The sequence below is a fragment of the Brassica oleracea genome, chromosome C5, assembly GCF_000695525.1.
Source record: "Brassica oleracea var. oleracea cultivar TO1000 chromosome C5, BOL, whole genome shotgun sequence".
In the NCBI taxonomy this organism is placed as follows: domain Eukaryota; kingdom Viridiplantae; phylum Streptophyta; class Magnoliopsida; order Brassicales; family Brassicaceae; genus Brassica; species Brassica oleracea.
In genome coordinates this window covers 6973743-6989895 of record NC_027752.1, presented here as the reverse complement: position 1 = coordinate 6989895, position 16153 = coordinate 6973743, and the positions used below count along the sequence as shown (strand labels likewise).

General features: G+C 39.6%; 2 protein-coding genes across 2 annotated transcripts; one reads left to right on the top strand and one right to left on the bottom strand.

Annotated features, from left to right (window-relative positions):
- Positions 1-448: 448 nt before the first annotated feature.
- Positions 449-4531, top strand: LOC106295355 (putative clathrin assembly protein At1g14910). The gene is made up of 15 exons (XM_013731233.1): positions 449-692; positions 784-853; positions 946-1043; positions 1172-1310; positions 1431-1558; positions 1643-1735; positions 1846-1896; positions 2045-2110; positions 2205-2270; positions 2349-2429; positions 2523-2603; positions 2692-2853; positions 2940-3018; positions 3105-3220; positions 3332-4531. Exons 1-15 carry the CDS (start codon positions 603-605, stop codon positions 4376-4378), a joined length of 2367 nt encoding a protein of 788 aa, XP_013586687.1. The 5' UTR covers positions 449-602; the 3' UTR covers positions 4379-4531.
- Positions 4532-4954: 423 nt separating this feature from the next.
- Positions 4955-5833, bottom strand: LOC106293381 (21 kDa protein-like). The gene has a single exon (XM_013729065.1). It carries the CDS (start codon positions 5674-5676, stop codon positions 5128-5130), a length of 549 nt encoding a protein of 182 aa, XP_013584519.1. The 5' UTR covers positions 5677-5833; the 3' UTR covers positions 4955-5127.
- Between the last annotated feature and the right edge of the window lie 10320 nt (positions 5834-16153).

Here is a 16153-nt window from a genome sequence, read left to right as displayed (position 1 = left end):
TTAATCAATTTTAAACAAAAATAATTTTTTAGTATTGTGCAATATCCTAAAACTTGAGTATTTTAGAATAGAGATTATTTATTTTTATGATATTGTGGATGAAATTAAATGTTGAAAAATATGCCGAACGATGACAATTTTGGATTTGACTGGTGACCTTTCTGAAAACAAGAAGAACGAATAAAAAACGTAAAGGAATAAAATTGCAGGAATAAAAAAGAATGGTTGTTTCTTTTCAAATTTAATAAAAAATACTTTTGTTTTTTATTTCTCTAAAAAAAATGAAAGGTAGAGAATGAAAAGAAAAATTTATTATTTGTGAATGATGATATTTTTCTAGGAATGGTCACCTACAGTTTCTTTGAAAAAACAAAATAAAAGCAATTAGTCAAACAAAGAAAAAAAATAAAATAAAGATAAATATATAAAGCTGCCGAATCCAATATTTCCTTTAACTAATTATCTTCCTTCTTCGAAGTTTCTTCTCTGTGCGTCAAAAGATTTTCTCTCAGAGGTTTTCTCGGGGAAGAAGAAACTGACATCTGATAAGATCCAAGAGTCAAGAGAGAGAGAGAGAAGAGATCTAAACGGCTTGGTCTCCGATGGGAACGCTTCAGTCATTCCGAAGAGCTTACGGAGCCCTAAAGGACACCACTAAAGTCGGCCTCGTCCGCGTCAACAGCGATTACGCCGTATCCACTCCTCACTCCTCCTTCGATTCTCGATTCAAATTTCGCAGATCAAATCTCTCATAGATTCGTTTTTTTTTTTAATTGTCTGCAGGATATAGAAGTGGCCATAGTCAAAGCCACTAACCACGTCGAGTGTCCTCCCAAGGATCGCCATCTCACGAGTATGTGATTCCTCTTTTTTTTCATTTAATTATTATTATTTTTTTTTACTTTTCCAGATCTGATTTATCTTCTCCGGGGGAACTGTTACCAGAGATCTTCATCGCCACGTCAGCAACTCGGCCTCGAGCAGATGTTGCTTACTGCATTCACACACTCTCTCGTCGATTGCACAAAACCAGAAACTGGACGGTATACTATCGAATCACCACCTTATGATAATCTAATCAGATCGGTTACTGCTTTGGTTAGGTTTCTCAAATCTTTATATTTGAATGACTCGTGATTATTATATGTGTTACTCTCTCTCCTTCACACAGGTTGCGTTAAAAGCATTGCTTGTTCTACACCGGCTTGTAAGGGAGGGCGATCCCACGTTTAGAGAAGAGTTATTGAACTTTTCCAGGAAAGGACGCTTCTTGCAGCTTTCTAATTTCAAGGATGACTCATCCACAGCGGGTGAGTTCTTACTGTCACCTTGCATTCATGGGCCTCCTAGAAGCAAATGAGCTTCTTTTAATGTTTCTCCAGAAGAGTTCCTCGCTGACTAGACATTTTGCTTTCTGCCACCTCTCACAGCATGGGATTGTTCGGTCTGGGTTCGCGCTTATGCTTTGTTTCTTGAGGAACGGCTTCAATGCTTCAGAGTTTTGAAATATGATATCGAGGCTGAGCGTCTTCCAAAAGTTTCCCCGGGGCAGGAGAAGGTACCAACTTTTTTGCGCATACGTGGTTTCTGTGGCCTCATGTACATTTTTAATGGTATTCTGTTTTGGAAATTTGATTGCCAGGGGTATAGCAAAACAAGGGATTTAGATGGTGAACAACTCTTGGAACAGTTGCCTGCTTTACAGCAGCTTCTGCATCGGCTCATGGGTTGTAAGGTGCATGTCTTTTCTAGTGTCGTTCTCTATTTCATTGTGAAACTGTATTGGAGCAGCTTTCTTTGACGAATGAACTGAGTTTTGCTATTTTGAGTTTTTTTTTTTTTCAGCCAGAAGGTGCTGCAAAGCACAATCATATCATACAGTATGCACTCGCTTTGGTATGTTAAACTAAGCCCGGGCACATAACTTACATGTTCACATTTATCCCTAGTTCTTACTCTTAGTTCTATGTCGAGTATCTCATGTTATATCTGGAAAGAACAGGTTGAGTTAAGTTCTGAGATCTTTTAAAATTTCTATTTGCAGGTATTGAAGGAGAGCTTTAAAGTGTATTGTGCCATCAACGAAGGTATTATCAATCTAGTAGAAAAGGTAGGCTCAGTTTTTTCTTCTCCCTCAGAAGTTACTCGCTCTCTTCATGTGGTCTTTGCTTTTTCCATGTCTCATATATATGCATATATTGCAGTTCTTTGAAATGCCAAGACATGATGCCATCAAGGCCCTTGATATATACAAGCGCGCGGGTTCGCAGGTAACTTTGTTGAGTTTTTTTCTTTCTCTATTGGGTCCATTTAGATTTCACTTAACGAGAGCTTGTCTATCTATGCAGGCTGGCAACCTTTCTCATTTCTACGAAGTATGCAAGGGATTAGAAATTGCTAGGAATTTCCAGTTTCCTGTTTTAAGAGAGGTATCGGATAAGAACTTTTTTTTTTTTACATTTCAATATTTAAGGGCATGGACAATATTATTACGGTATAACTGTGTTTTTTGTTTTCTCAAGCCTCCACAATCTTTTCTTGCAACTATGGAGGAGTATATGAGAGACGCACCTCAAATGGTTGACGTCTCAGATGGGCCACTGGTATTGTCTATATTCTCATATTTATGGTCCTACTGAACCATTGCTTTTCTTTTGTAACTTATTTTCTAAAATCTCTGTCAACATACAGCTTCTGACGTATAGGCCGGATGATGAACTTACTGATGAACCTGCGCATGAAGAACATGAACCATCATTGCCTTCAGATAGTACTGTTATTCCCTCTGAGGAGACCCAACCTCCTGCTTCAGCAGAAACTCCACAGAATTTAATTGATACAGATGATCTATTGGTGAAGTCTTATTGCAGATGATATAGATTTTAGATTTTTTATGTCCTTGTCATTCTCCTGTCTCTGATTCTTTCCGTGTTCCGCAGGGTCTAAACAACGATGCACCTGATCCATTAGAAATCCTGGATCAAAATGCGCTTGCTTTGGCATTAGTTTCTACTGATGGTCAGCTTCTTAAACTACACACTGGAGCGCTAAGTTCGCCTTTTGTTGGTTATCTTTCGCATTTCTGATTCAGTTTCTGTTTCCAGTTGAGTCTTCGTTCTTTGATTTGGGTCAAGCAAGAGATTCGGATCCGTCAGGATGGGAGCTTGCCTTGGTTACAACACCTAGCAGTGATATATCCGCAACCACAGAGAGGCAATTGGTAAGATAATATTCTTATGTTAACTTGCATCATTAGTTGCCATTATCCTGTTTGGGGCTGGTATATTGAATTTGTGGCTTCTTAGTTATAACCGTTTTTGTCGAATGCTAGGCGGGTGGCTTAGACACGCTCACCCTGAACAGCCTATATGACGATGTAGCCTACAGAGCATCCCAACAGCCTGCTTACGGGGCGCCAGCTCCCAATCCTTTTGAGGTTCAAGACCCGTTTGCATTTTCTAACAGCGTTTCGGCCCCTTCAGCCGAAAGCAACCCATTCGGCCCCTACCAGCCAGCCTATCAGCAACAACAGCAGCAAGAGCTTCAGGTTGCACCAGGCGCTGCAAATCCTTTTGGTGACTTTGAAGATATTCCAGTAGTTGCGGTTTCAGAACCGCAAAAGACCACCGGTTTTGGGCAATTTCCAGAACCACAGATGACCACCGGTTTTGGGGGAAATCCAGTATTCGCTGTTTCAGAACCACAAATGACCACCGGTTTTGGGCAATTACCGGTAGCTGCGGTTTCAGAACCACAAGTGACCACCGGTTTCGAGGAATTTCCAGTAGTCAATGTTTCACAACCACAAATGACCACCGGTTTTGGGGAACCCGGTTTTGGGGAACTTCCAGTAGCCGCGGTTTCAGAACCACAAATGACCGCCGGTTTTGGGGAATTTCCGGTATTCGCTGTTTCAAAACCACAAATGACCACCGGTTTTGGGGAACGCGGTTTTGGGGAACTTCCAGTAGCCGCGGTTTCAGAACCACAAATGACCCCCGGTTTTAGGGAATTTCCAGTAGCAACGGTTTCAGAACCGCAGATGATGACATCCGGTTTTGGGGAATTTCCAGCATTCGCTGTTTCAGAACCGCAAAAGACATCTGGTTTTGGGGATTTCCCAGTAGCTGCGGTTTCAGAACCGCAAATGATGACATCCGGTTTTGGGGAATTTCCAGCATTCGCGGTATCAGAACCGCAAAAGACATCCGGTCTAGTAGTCCCAGTTTCAGAAGAGCAAAAGAACTCCGGTTTGGGGGAATTCTCAGTAATCACGGCTTCAGAGCCGCAAAAGACCACTGGTTTTGGGGAATTTCCAGCTAATGCAGCAGGTGGTCATCAGCAATATAACAGCAGCAGCCCTTTTGGTGGCATGTGATCTCAGCTTAAGGTAAATGTTTCATTTGTCACAAGTTTGTGAGTTATTTGTAAAGAAAGACTCCGAGAAACACACATAATTGTAAAACTGTCTCTCTTTGGTTGGTGAGCAAAGAAAGAAATATGGTATCCGTTATGCATTTAAACAATACAATCACTCCTACTTCGCAAGCATTGCTTTGTTTTGAATGCGATTTACAAGCTTTGCAAAAATCCTACGCTCGGTGTAAACTGTTAGAGCATCATTAGTATTTACTATTTAACATATAGAATAATAATATTATTTCTTTTTGTAATCTAGAATTTTAAACAAAAGAATAGTAAATTAGCAGGGGAAAGGAACGTTGGACTTGGTTTTTTTTTTTTTTTTTTTTTTTTTTTTTTGATAGCCGAGGGTAATCCAGCAACCGAGGTCAACCGACTAGTCCTTCGAGCCCCGCAGCAGGCACGTAAACTCCTCCCAAGGAAGTAAACAGGGAGAGCCCGGGTGGCCACCGCGATTCGAACCCGCGGACACCGTATTGGGGTTTTCTTCCCTCAAGTGCCACTGGGCCATCAACGATGGTTAAACTTGGACTTGGTTTTGAATATAATTAAACTTTGCTTAAAGCAACACAAAACTCGAACGCAGTAAACTCTAAGCACACTGATCATACTTTATTATACACAAGTATTATAACTTCATATCAAGGCCTAGGCTCCACTATTGGCGTATGTGTTGACTATAGCAAGCGCATTACTCGTGAACCTCTAGACGTCGGCGACTTTCTCGCAAACGGCGGTCTTCGTTTCTCCGTCTTCCATCTCCTCCGTTATCCCATCAGTACACGTCTCCTCGTCCGTCAACGCTGCACTCATCCACGTCTGCACGTTACTCATCTGGAACCTAAACGTCGGAGCTCCGGGACGACGGTGGTTCATCTCCCGAAGCTGCCGGAGCGAGCCACGCATCTTCTCCATGGCGTCTCCCACGTTTGAAACGCAGTCGTGGACGGCGGCAGAGGCTGAGGCGCGTGAGAGTTTTGAGAGATAAGCCGTTGTGTATTTTGCGCGGGAAATGGAAACTCCGATGGCAAGCCTAGCTAGCCTCGCCGGGTTATATTGTACGGCGGAGGCGTAGCCAGCTAACGACGTGAAACACACGTCTGGGTAGAGCGTTGCGTTGCAACTCGTACGGATGAAATCTAGGTCGTTAGCTGTTGTTGGTCCAGGAGGGAAACGGACAGCTGAGATTGTCCGGAAAAAGAAGAATATGGTGGCTAAGTGGAGAAAGGCTGACGTATAAATCTGCCTTGCCATCTTTTTAAGACTTTTAAACTCTGATTATGTTTTAAGGTTTTGGTAGTTTACAAGAAAGATTGGAGGGTTTATGTAGGCATTGAGGGATGGAGATATCTGACATGTGTGCCCTTATGTTCATTATAATCACATTATTGCCACTAATCATTTTGTCTGGTGCATTTTATTCATGGCTGGTGTGTAAAAGAAGGCTTGATAGTTTTCAACTCTTAGCCGTACCTTTAAAGAAACCCCCATACTTATAGGTTTTAGAAAAATTATGGGTGTCTTTTTCAAAAACAAAAAATTATGGATGTGCACGTGAGTGAGATTTTGGATGGACATAACCAGTTGCAACTCGACCACGATAGAATCGTACGGTGAAGAATGCGATGATGGGATTCACCAAATTAAGGATGGACTACGTGGAGATTCGCCTACCTGCAGTGTTTCTGCCCATATAAAAAGTTGTCCAAGAAGAAAATGTACGCACGCGTAACTACTAAACATTTCTAAAAAAATCAGAATGATCCAACTAGTGTGGGATTAAGATTCAATCATATAGGAGATCAAACTATTGGAAAAAATTCTTATTTACTTTGTAGTCTCAAGAGACTATCATCGATCTGATAATAGAAACTAATATAGTACATATAAGCTGCTGGAACTATACACAATAATCTATCGCTTTTAAGTTAGTGCAAAATTTAGATATATATTTGATGAAAAACCATCAAATATATATCACCATGTTGCTCTTAGTGTGTGTATGTGTGAGAGAGTGAAAAACATGTGATGCCACCATACTTTTAGTACATGATTCTCACCATGTTGCTTAAGAAGTAAAGTCCACTTAGAATGCCACTTCCGGAAAAATGAGTGTGTATAGCATATAGTGGGGAGGTAGCCGACATTACATATAGTGTATTATAAAAGATCTGATTGGTAGTGTTGTTTGAGGTAGGCTTATTTTTTGTGTAAATATTCAATAAGATGATGCAAATTGTTTTAAGAAAAAAAAAAGATATTTCAAAGTCGGTGGAACAGAGTTCTGATTTCCAATAGAGTATCAGTTGTTGGTATTCAAGAGATCTATTAGTGGAACTTGTCCAACGACATAACAGCATAACTAACGGGGGTTCTTAGGGTGAAGTTCTTAGCGGAATATAAGAATCTATATTTTAACTTTTAACTAAAAAAACTAAGAACCGGCTTTTAAATCTCTTATTTAAGAGCCGGTTCTTAACTTTTTAGTTAAAAGTTAAGAGACGGATTTTTATATTCCGCTAAAAACCCTACCCTAAAAACCTCCCATTAATCATGCTCTAAGAAGATGATATACTACATAGAGTGTACATGAGGAAGAAGAGAGAAGAAGAGAAAAAAGAGTAGAAGGCGGGAAGAGTGAGTTGTCATTAGAATAATAAGTAGTTACACAAGTTGTATAGAGTCTGTTACAATTGTAATATAAGAGGACCCAAGAAGAATAAGGAAGTCAGTTAGTTGGTGAGTCTTGAGCTTGCTTCTCTTTGGTGAGCAAGAACGTATTGGCTTGATTCTCTGGTTTGTAGAGATCAAGAGAGGGAGGTTGGGCGGTTATTCTCAATAAACACCTTAGTTTCTATCAAATTGCTGCGTCGTGAGCGTTATGGATCGAGACTTCGCGAAAATTGATCGAGATGACGAAGAAGACGAAGGACGGCGGAGATTCGCAATCGGATCCTCTGATGACTCTGGAGGGGCTAGCGTCGACGCTTCAGGAGCATACAACGTCTCAGATCGCGACGAATCGTCGATTTACAGATTCGTTTTGCGAATTGGAGAAGAACGCGGAAGCGATGGAGTCGAGAATAGAGGTTTCGTTGGAGGCGAAGATTGACGAATTCTATGAGAAGATGTGTGCGCGTTTGGAGAAGAAACTGTCGAAGAGCATCGAGGTATCCGAAGATTCGCCACCTCCGTATCGCCACCCGAATTATCAGGTACATCACTCTAACTTGGAACCTGTACGTAGTGTTAGGATGGATGAAACAGTAGATCGGAACATGATTGTTGGGAGTAGGGAACGTATGTTGAAGCGAGTGGAGTTACCAATCTTTGATGGTGCGGATCCTTATGGTTGGTTTGCGCTGGCGGAGAGATTCTTTCGGATTGGAGGTTTTGATGAACGAACGAAGCTGGAAGTTGTATCTGTGAGCTTAGCGGGAGATGTACTGAGCTGGTTCAACAGTGAGATGCATAGAAGAGCCTTTCGAAGTTGGATGGAGTTTAAGGAAAAGTTGATGGTGAGATTCAGTAAGGAAAAGCTCAGGGATCCCAGTCAACCGTTCTTTGCGGTGACGCAGACAGACTCAGTGGCACAATACATTAACGCATTTGAGGATCTATCAACACAAGTCACTGGGTTAACTGATCGTCAATTGGAAGGAATATTCATGAATGGCCTAAAGGCAGAGATGCGAGAAGTTGTTAACATGTGCAAGCCTGTTGATTTAGATGAGATGATATCAACAGCATATCAGATGGAGGATAGTGTACTCTATCGAGTAGTTTGTCGTGAAAGACAAAAAGAAGCAAAGGCAGGGCAGAAAGGGACTTTTTCTAAGTCGTTTACGTCTTCAAAAAACAGCTCTGGTTGGACACCAAAGCCTCAGCAAGCCAAACAAGGTGAAACAAGTAATCAAAGACCACAGCTGCGATTAACTGAAGCACAAATTGCGGAGAAGAAAAGATTGAGATTGTGCTTTACTTGCGATGAAAAATGGTCAAGACAACATTGATGCCCAAGCAAAGCCCTGCATGTGCTTACGGTGATTAATGGTCTGGAGATGGAAATATTGGATCAATCTTTGATAGAGGTCGATAGGCCTGGGCGTTCGGGTACCCGTTGGCATTTTGGTCGGGTTTTTCGGGTTTTTGGATTTTTCGGGTTTACGCTTCTAGGTCCCATACTAAAATTTTATTAGTACGGGTCGGGTTCGGATAATAACACTTCGGGTTCAGTTCAAAAATGTATTGCACCATAAAACCCATAAAGCAATCATATATCGTACGGATTCGGGTTATATCGGTTCGTTTCGGATATAACCAAAGTAAAAATTAATCTATCACATATAAAATTGATAAAATAACAATAAAATGTTAAATCAAGCATGAAAACAAACATCATTTGTAAACAATATGTATTGCCTTATAGAGAGTAGACTTTTTATTTCAATGAGAAAATTATAAAATACTTATTTATAACTAATTGTGTACTTAAAGCATTTATTAGAATTTTAATATTTATTATTATATATAATATTATCACAAATATTGAATTTAATAATTGGAATACTTATATATATTTCAAAATATTTATAATGACTATTAATTTCGGATTTTTCGGGTTACCCGTTCGGGTTCGGTTAATAACACTTCGGGTTCGGATATCTTTTGTACCACCCTACAAAACCCGTTCGGGTATTTTTACGTTTCGGGTCGGATAACGGGTCGGGTTTTTCGGTTCGGGTTCGGTTCGGATTTCGGATTCCGGATTTTATGCCCAGGCCTAGAGGTCGAAGAGGAAGTAGAAGGTACGACAGCTTCAATGATGGGATTGTCTTTCAGTTCGTTTTTGGGATTATCTTCTCTGACAACAACAAAACTCCGAGGATTGATTAAGAAGAACAGTGTGGTAGTGATGATTGACAGCGGTGCAACACATAACTTTATCTCACCTGCAGCAGTTCAAAAGATCAAACTCAAAGCTACAAGGTATGAGAACCTAAATGTGCTGTTGGGGACTGGTGTGTCAGTGCAAGGCACATGCGTCTGTCAGGATGTGAAAGTGGTGTTACCGGAGATGTCATTTTCAGATGACTTTATAGTTTTGGAGTTGGGAAATGTGGTTGTTATATTGGGAGTGCAGTGGCTGCGCACATTGGGAAAGTGCAATGTGGATTGGGAGAACAATGAATGGTCTTTCTATTATCAAGGAAGACTGGTAACATTGAAGGGAGATCTGTCGTTACATGCACAGAATATGTCATTGAAAACTTTATCCAATGGCGTTAGGAAAGAAGCGAAGAAGGGAATGTAAAACATGGAGATTAAAGAGAGCGAAGGAGAACAGTTACCAACTATCATAGAGAAGACATTGACGCAATATGATAAAGTGTTCCAGAAACCGAAAGGATTACCGCCATTGAGAGGCAGAGAACATTCTATTACATTACAAGCAAACTCTCAGCCTATTAGTGTGCGGCCCTATCGATACCCTCATGCACACAAGGAGGCCATGGAGAAGCTAGTACAAGAGATTTTAGTGGAAGGGTTGGTGCGACCGAGTCAGAGTCCATATTCAAGTCCAGTACTTTTAGTAAAGAAGAAGGATAATTCACACAGATTTTGTGTAGACTACAGGGCTTTGAACAGAGCAACCGTTCCGGATAAATACCTGATACCCATGATTGATCAGTTGCTATATGAGCTACATGGAGCGAAGGTGTTTTCAAAGCTGGATCTGAGAGCTGGATATCATCAGATAAGGATGACTGAGAAGGATATTGAGAAGACAGCTTTCAGAACTCATGATGGTCATTTCGAGTTTCTTGCTATGCCATTTGGGTTGACAAATGCGCCTTCAACATTTCAGGCATTAATGAATGATTTGTTTCAAAAATTTCTGAGACGTTTTGTTTTAGTCTTTTTCGATGACATTCTCATTTATAGCAACTCCTTGGAAGAGCATGTGGAGCATCTAAAGCTGGTGTTGGATGTGTTTGTGGAACAGAGCTTGTTCGCAAATAAAAAGAAATGTGCTTTTTCTCAAGAAAGGGTTGAGTATCTAGGCCATATAATATCCAGCTCCGGAGTTTCTACTGATGGGAGTAAGATTGAGGCAGTGGCGAAATGTCCTATTCCGAAGATGGTGATGGATTTGAGAGGATTTCTTGGTTTGACGGGGTATTACAGGAGATTTGTGCAAGCGTATGGGTCTATAGCAAACCCATTGACGGAGTTGTTGAAGAAGGATCAGTTTGATTGGTCTAAGTTTACGGAGACATCATATGTTACACTGAAGGAGGCTATGATATCAGCTCCGGTACTGGCTCTACCGGACTTCAACAAGCTGTTTATCGTGGAGTCTGGCGCGTCTGGATTTGGATTAGGAGCGGCTCTCATGAAGGACAATCATCCAATAGCATTTTTCAGTCGCGGCTTAACTCAGAAGGAGCAACAGAAACCCATATATGAGCAGGAATTGATGGCTATTGTGATGTCTATTCAGAAATGGAGACACTATTTGTTGGGGAGAAGATTCCTTGTGAGAAATGATCAACAAAGTCTCAAATATCTAATGGAGCAGAGAGAAATTACTTTGGATTATCAACGATGGTTGACAAGAATTATAGGGTATGAGTTTAATATTGAGTACAAGGTGGGGAGTGAAAACGTCTTTCACGCATTGATTACTCAGCTTTGACAATGCAGTCTGCGGAGTTGTTGGCATTGACAGTTCCATCATACCTACAACTTCAAGATTTATACCAAGAAATCAGCAAAGATAAGAAGATACATGAAGTGTTGTTGAAGTTACAAAGGGGAGAGGAAGTGAAGACTGGGTTTGCGATTGTAAGTGGCCGTTTGTTTTATAAAAACAAGTTGGTCATTCCGGTAAACTCTAAGCAGATACCGCTGATTTTGAGGGAATGTCATGACAGCTTGATAGGAGGTCACACAGGGGTGTTGAGAACACTGCAGAGAGTTAAGGCAATTTTCTACTGGTCCAAGATGAGAAAGCGAATTCAGGACTATGTGGCTGTGTGTATGGTGTGTCAATCACACAAGTATTCAACGTTATCACCAGCTGGGTTGCCTCAACCTATTGAATTGCCGGTGAAGATTTGGGAGGATGTGGCTATGGATTTCATTGAAGGGTTGCCAACTTCAAATGGCGTTAATGTCATCTTGGTGGTTGTAGATCGTTTAAGCAAGTACGGTCATTTCATTACGCTTAAACACTCGTTCACAACCATCGACATTGCTCAGAAGTTCGTCAAGGAGGTGATACGCTTGCATGGGTATCCAAAGTCGATCATTTTAGACAAGGACAAGATTTTTTTGAGTTCTTTTTGGAAGGAGTGCTTTCGGATGTCAGGGACGCGTTTACGGTTTAGTACAGCATTTCATCCGCAATCTGATGGGCAGACGGAAGTTCTCAACAGATGTTTGGAGACGTTTTTGCGGTGCTTTGCCTCAACTCACCCGAAAACATGGTCCAAATTCATTCCTTGGGCTGAGCTGTGGTACAATACATCGTATCACACTGCTTTAAAGTGCACACCGTTTCAGCTAGTTTATGAAATAGAACCACCATCTTTGTTGGATTATGAGGTGGGCGCGACGCAAAACTTCGAAGTAGAAGCGATGTTTCTGGAGTAAGAGAAGTTCTTGAGCTCCATTAAATAAAACTTGTTACGAGCTCAAGAAAGGATGAAGAATAATGCAGATAAACACAAGAGGGAGTTAGAGTTTGAAGTGGGATGTAAGGATTTTCTGAAATTGAGACCGTATCGTCAACAGTCAGTGAGTAAACGGTTGTTTCAGAAACTTGCTCCGAGATATTATGTCTCATTTGTGGTCACGGGTAGAGTGCGGAAGGTTGCTTATCGTTTGCAGTTACCTGAGACATCACGGATTCACCCGGTTTTTCATGTTTCACAATTGAAACCAGTGATCGGTGATTCTACGGTAACAGCAGCGTTACCCGAAGCTATGGGAGAAGAGTTGTTGATTCAACCTGAAGAGATACTGGAGACTCGTTATAATGAGACGGGTCATTTGGAGGTGTTGCTGAAATGGAGGAATTTACCGGATCATGAGACTTCTTGGATGAAGGTTGGCGAGTTGAAGAATCAGTTTCCAAGTTTTTCACTTTAGGACAAGCTGAATCTTGCTAATTGGGGTATTGATATGCTACATAGAGTGTACGTGAGGAAGAAGAGACAAGAGTAGAAGGCGGGAAGAGTGAGTTATCATTAGAATAATAAGTAGTTACAAAAGTGGTATAGAGTCTGTTACAATTGTTATTGGACCTCATACTATATAAGAGGACCCAAAAAGAATAAGGGAGTCACTTAGTTGGTGTCTTGAGCTTGCTTCTCTTTGGTGAGCAAGAACGTATTGGCTTGAGTCTCTGGTTTGTAGAGATCAAAAAAGGGAGGTTTGGCGGTTATTCTCAATAAACACCTTAGTTTCTATCAGTAGATTGTAACACTAGGCAAGAGTGTGGTATTAACATAACAACAACACAACTATTGTGTTTGTTTATAACATGGAAATCGGTCAAATAACCAAATTAAGTTTCTCGAATCCTATCTGCATTGAAAGCCCGAAAGATTCATAGAAGGTCTATTACTCTAAGGCCCATCTCCACCAACCCTTTAGTTTATATCATAACTAATTAACTACAGTGTGTGATGTCTGTTAATGCATTCAAAAGACTGAAAAGTACTAAATTTATAGGAACCGGGTACGGGTTTTGGATTTTCTTGGTCATTTCTGAGTCTTCTATCCAAACGAATTAAATTTCATACTATAATAAGAAGCATTCGTAATGAATTTAAAATTGAACTTAGATGATGAAGTTAGATAGTGCATTGCAAACCTTTTTAAGTCATTGTTCAATTACTTCAGTTACATTAATTTTGAGTTTTTTTTTTCAGGTTAGTAGAGTGAAATTAACTTCGAACATATACAAAGAAAAGTCTAATATGGTTAAAACTTTAAGTTGAGCCGTTTATAACAGTGGTCGGTAGATCCGCAAAATTAATTTGAAGTTTCATTCTCAAATCCTATATGGCGGCTCAATAATCTCCACCAAAGACTTTAAAGTATATCAAAAGCAAAAGGCCACTTGAAATATTATCAAATAAATAACATCTTACATTTACATGGCGGGTCCTATATCTTACTGGAACATCTTACGTTTACTGATTTCAAGTTTTTCCCCTCTTCAATCTTGTATATATCTACTCATACATAAACAGAATAAATTATCATTATGCAATGTTATTTTAGTTTCCATGATTAATTTTACCATTTTAATCTACATAAGTATTTATTTTCCACATTATAACAATGTTAACTGATCTGGTTCCATTTGTGCCGGTCAGTTTCTCTGGTTCTCAGAGACTTTCCATGTCGAGATTTTCTTATCCGCTGGGTCATTCGGTTAGGACGCGTCTCGTGTTTCCATGTGTTTGAGCCCATCATCTCAGCACTAGAACCAAACGCGTGGTTGCTTTGCGTTCTTGTGGATGTGCTCTTCCAGCTCGGGCGGTGACCCGGAGGGCAAAGCATGGAGCTGCGGCTGCTTATCACCCTGTTTTTTTGTGCAGGTCCTTGGCGTATGGTTCTTTGCGTTTCAATAAATGCTCGGTCTTGGTGATGCGGGAGTTCTAGGACTCTTAAGAGGTTGTTGTTCGTGTTGGTGGATGCTTAGGAAGTCTGCATCGAGTTGTTCTCGGTCGAGCCAATCATAAAGAGCGGATCATCGGGGAGACCAAAATTACCGGGTTCTGACTTTCGGATTAACTGTGGTTCTTTTTTTTGCGGCAAGCGGTTGTGCGGATTAGTTGAGACCTCCAATAGCTGCTTCTTCTTGTTGTGTTTACATTTTTACTAAAAAAAATTGAAGCCTTTTATTTATATTGTCTGACTGCTGGCGACTTCATCAATATCCCCCCGGCTGATCACGTTGTTATTACTTGCTGATAGACATAAAAGGTGGCCAATGAGCTAGTATATAATATACGGTCCATATTTAATAATGATACATACCATTGGTGGCCTATAAGATTAATGATACATACATCCACTTGATTATCCAACTGAAACATACAACCACCTCCTTCGTTTTTGTATGGCTAATAAATTCAACCCGTCTACTTGTAATTAATCATGCGTTTAATGTCCACATCCACACATAACAGACTTTATTTTTATCAATGCTCATTGATAGGAAGGAAAACAATACAAAAGGTTTTAACCTCGAGATACTTTAGATACAAACTATAGGTCTATATGACACATCATATATAAAATAGTGGGTTAACATGTTAGCTTAATTAGGAAGAATTGATGATACCATGACAAATTGATGATAGTAAAACATACAAAAGTGTTTAGGAAAAATATTATTAGACTCTCGTGAAAATAATGTTACAAGATGCATAGTTTATATTAAGAATAAATCAACCTAATTTCCTAAACTAATATGAAATAGTATATACTCCTTCAGTTTCCGAAAATAAGATTTTTTAGATTTTTTTCTTGTTCCACAAAGATAGATTTTATATATTGTTAAGATACTTTTTTATACTTTTGAAAAACATTAATTGAAAATATTTGAATTGATTAAATTTAATTGATGGAAAGTTATTGAAAAGAATATAATAAAGTAAAAAATAAATTAAATTATAAATATTTATTAAATTTTTAATAAGCGTGCATACTCTAAAAAATCTTACTTTTGGGAACAGAAGGAGTAATAGATAATCATAAGTTTCTTATTCTAACCTATTGATGTATATCCTAATATTGACCACTGGCGATCTTCTAGATTTCTCGATATGTTCTAATATTTTCTCTCTATATATATATTCTCCTACTTTAGTAGTATACAGATATTAAAAATATATATAGAGAAATGTTATGACATTGTCGGGGACCTGGAAATAAAGATATGAAAATAGACATAGTCACTTGCGTGCCATCAGACATATGATCCGGTCGTGATTTCTAACTAGAGATAATATTGAAACCGTCGACGTGAATTATTTATTGTCGATTTTAATCAATTATTTTGTTGTTACTTCTTTAATTTCTGGAGCAAAAACTTTCATGAGTTCTCCCACATAGTTTTTTTTTCTTCTAATATTCCCCAATTTTTGATATTTTAGAGTCATGCATGTAGGATTTTTTAACACATGGATAATGTAGTAAATAACTAAAGGATGGATATCTACCATATTGATATTCCATGGGGATGTCTATAGAAAAGAAGGAGAGAATTTGTTATAAATTATATCGTGGATGGCCCATAACCATAGCATTTTTCAAGATCATACTCGGTCTATACACATAGGCGGCTAAGTCTTTGGGATGTTTTTTCTTTCTCTTGTCTTAATAGTTTTCCTAATCCTAGTTGGTTTAGGTTTTGGATACTTTTCATATTTCTATATCTTGTAATCCTTATATAAAGGAACCATATGTTTTATGAATAAATATACAAACTATTCCCCTTAGTTTTATAACATGTTATCAGCACGATAACCTCTAAAACCCTAAAGCTAAAACCAAAAATCGATCCTACCCGGCGAACACCCTAATCCCGATTGCATCCCGATCCTACGCGTTCCCGATCAGCAACCCCGCATTCCCGTCTCAGCTTCAGACGAACTCAACTCAGACGAACTCAGCCCCAACTCTTGATCCAGGACAGCTCGTGCTC

What these genes read in the sequence shown, in the direction of transcription:
- LOC106295355 (XM_013731233.1), top strand. Translation starts at nt 603, where the DNA reads ATGGGAACGCTTCAGTCATTCCGAAGAGCTTACGGAGCCCTAAAGGAC. An exon ending in TTTCCCCGGGGCAGGAGAAG is followed by an intron (nt 1,559 to 1,642) that starts GTACCAACTTTT and finishes TTTGATTGCCAG; the next exon opens with GGGTATAGCAAAACAAGGGA. An exon ending in ACGTCTCAGATGGGCCACTG is followed by an intron (nt 2,604 to 2,691) that starts GTATTGTCTATA and finishes GTCAACATACAG; the next exon opens with CTTCTGACGTATAGGCCGGA.
- LOC106293381 (XM_013729065.1), bottom strand. Translation starts at nt 5,676, where the DNA reads ATGGCAAGGCAGATTTATACGTCAGCCTTTCTCCACTTAGCCACCATA.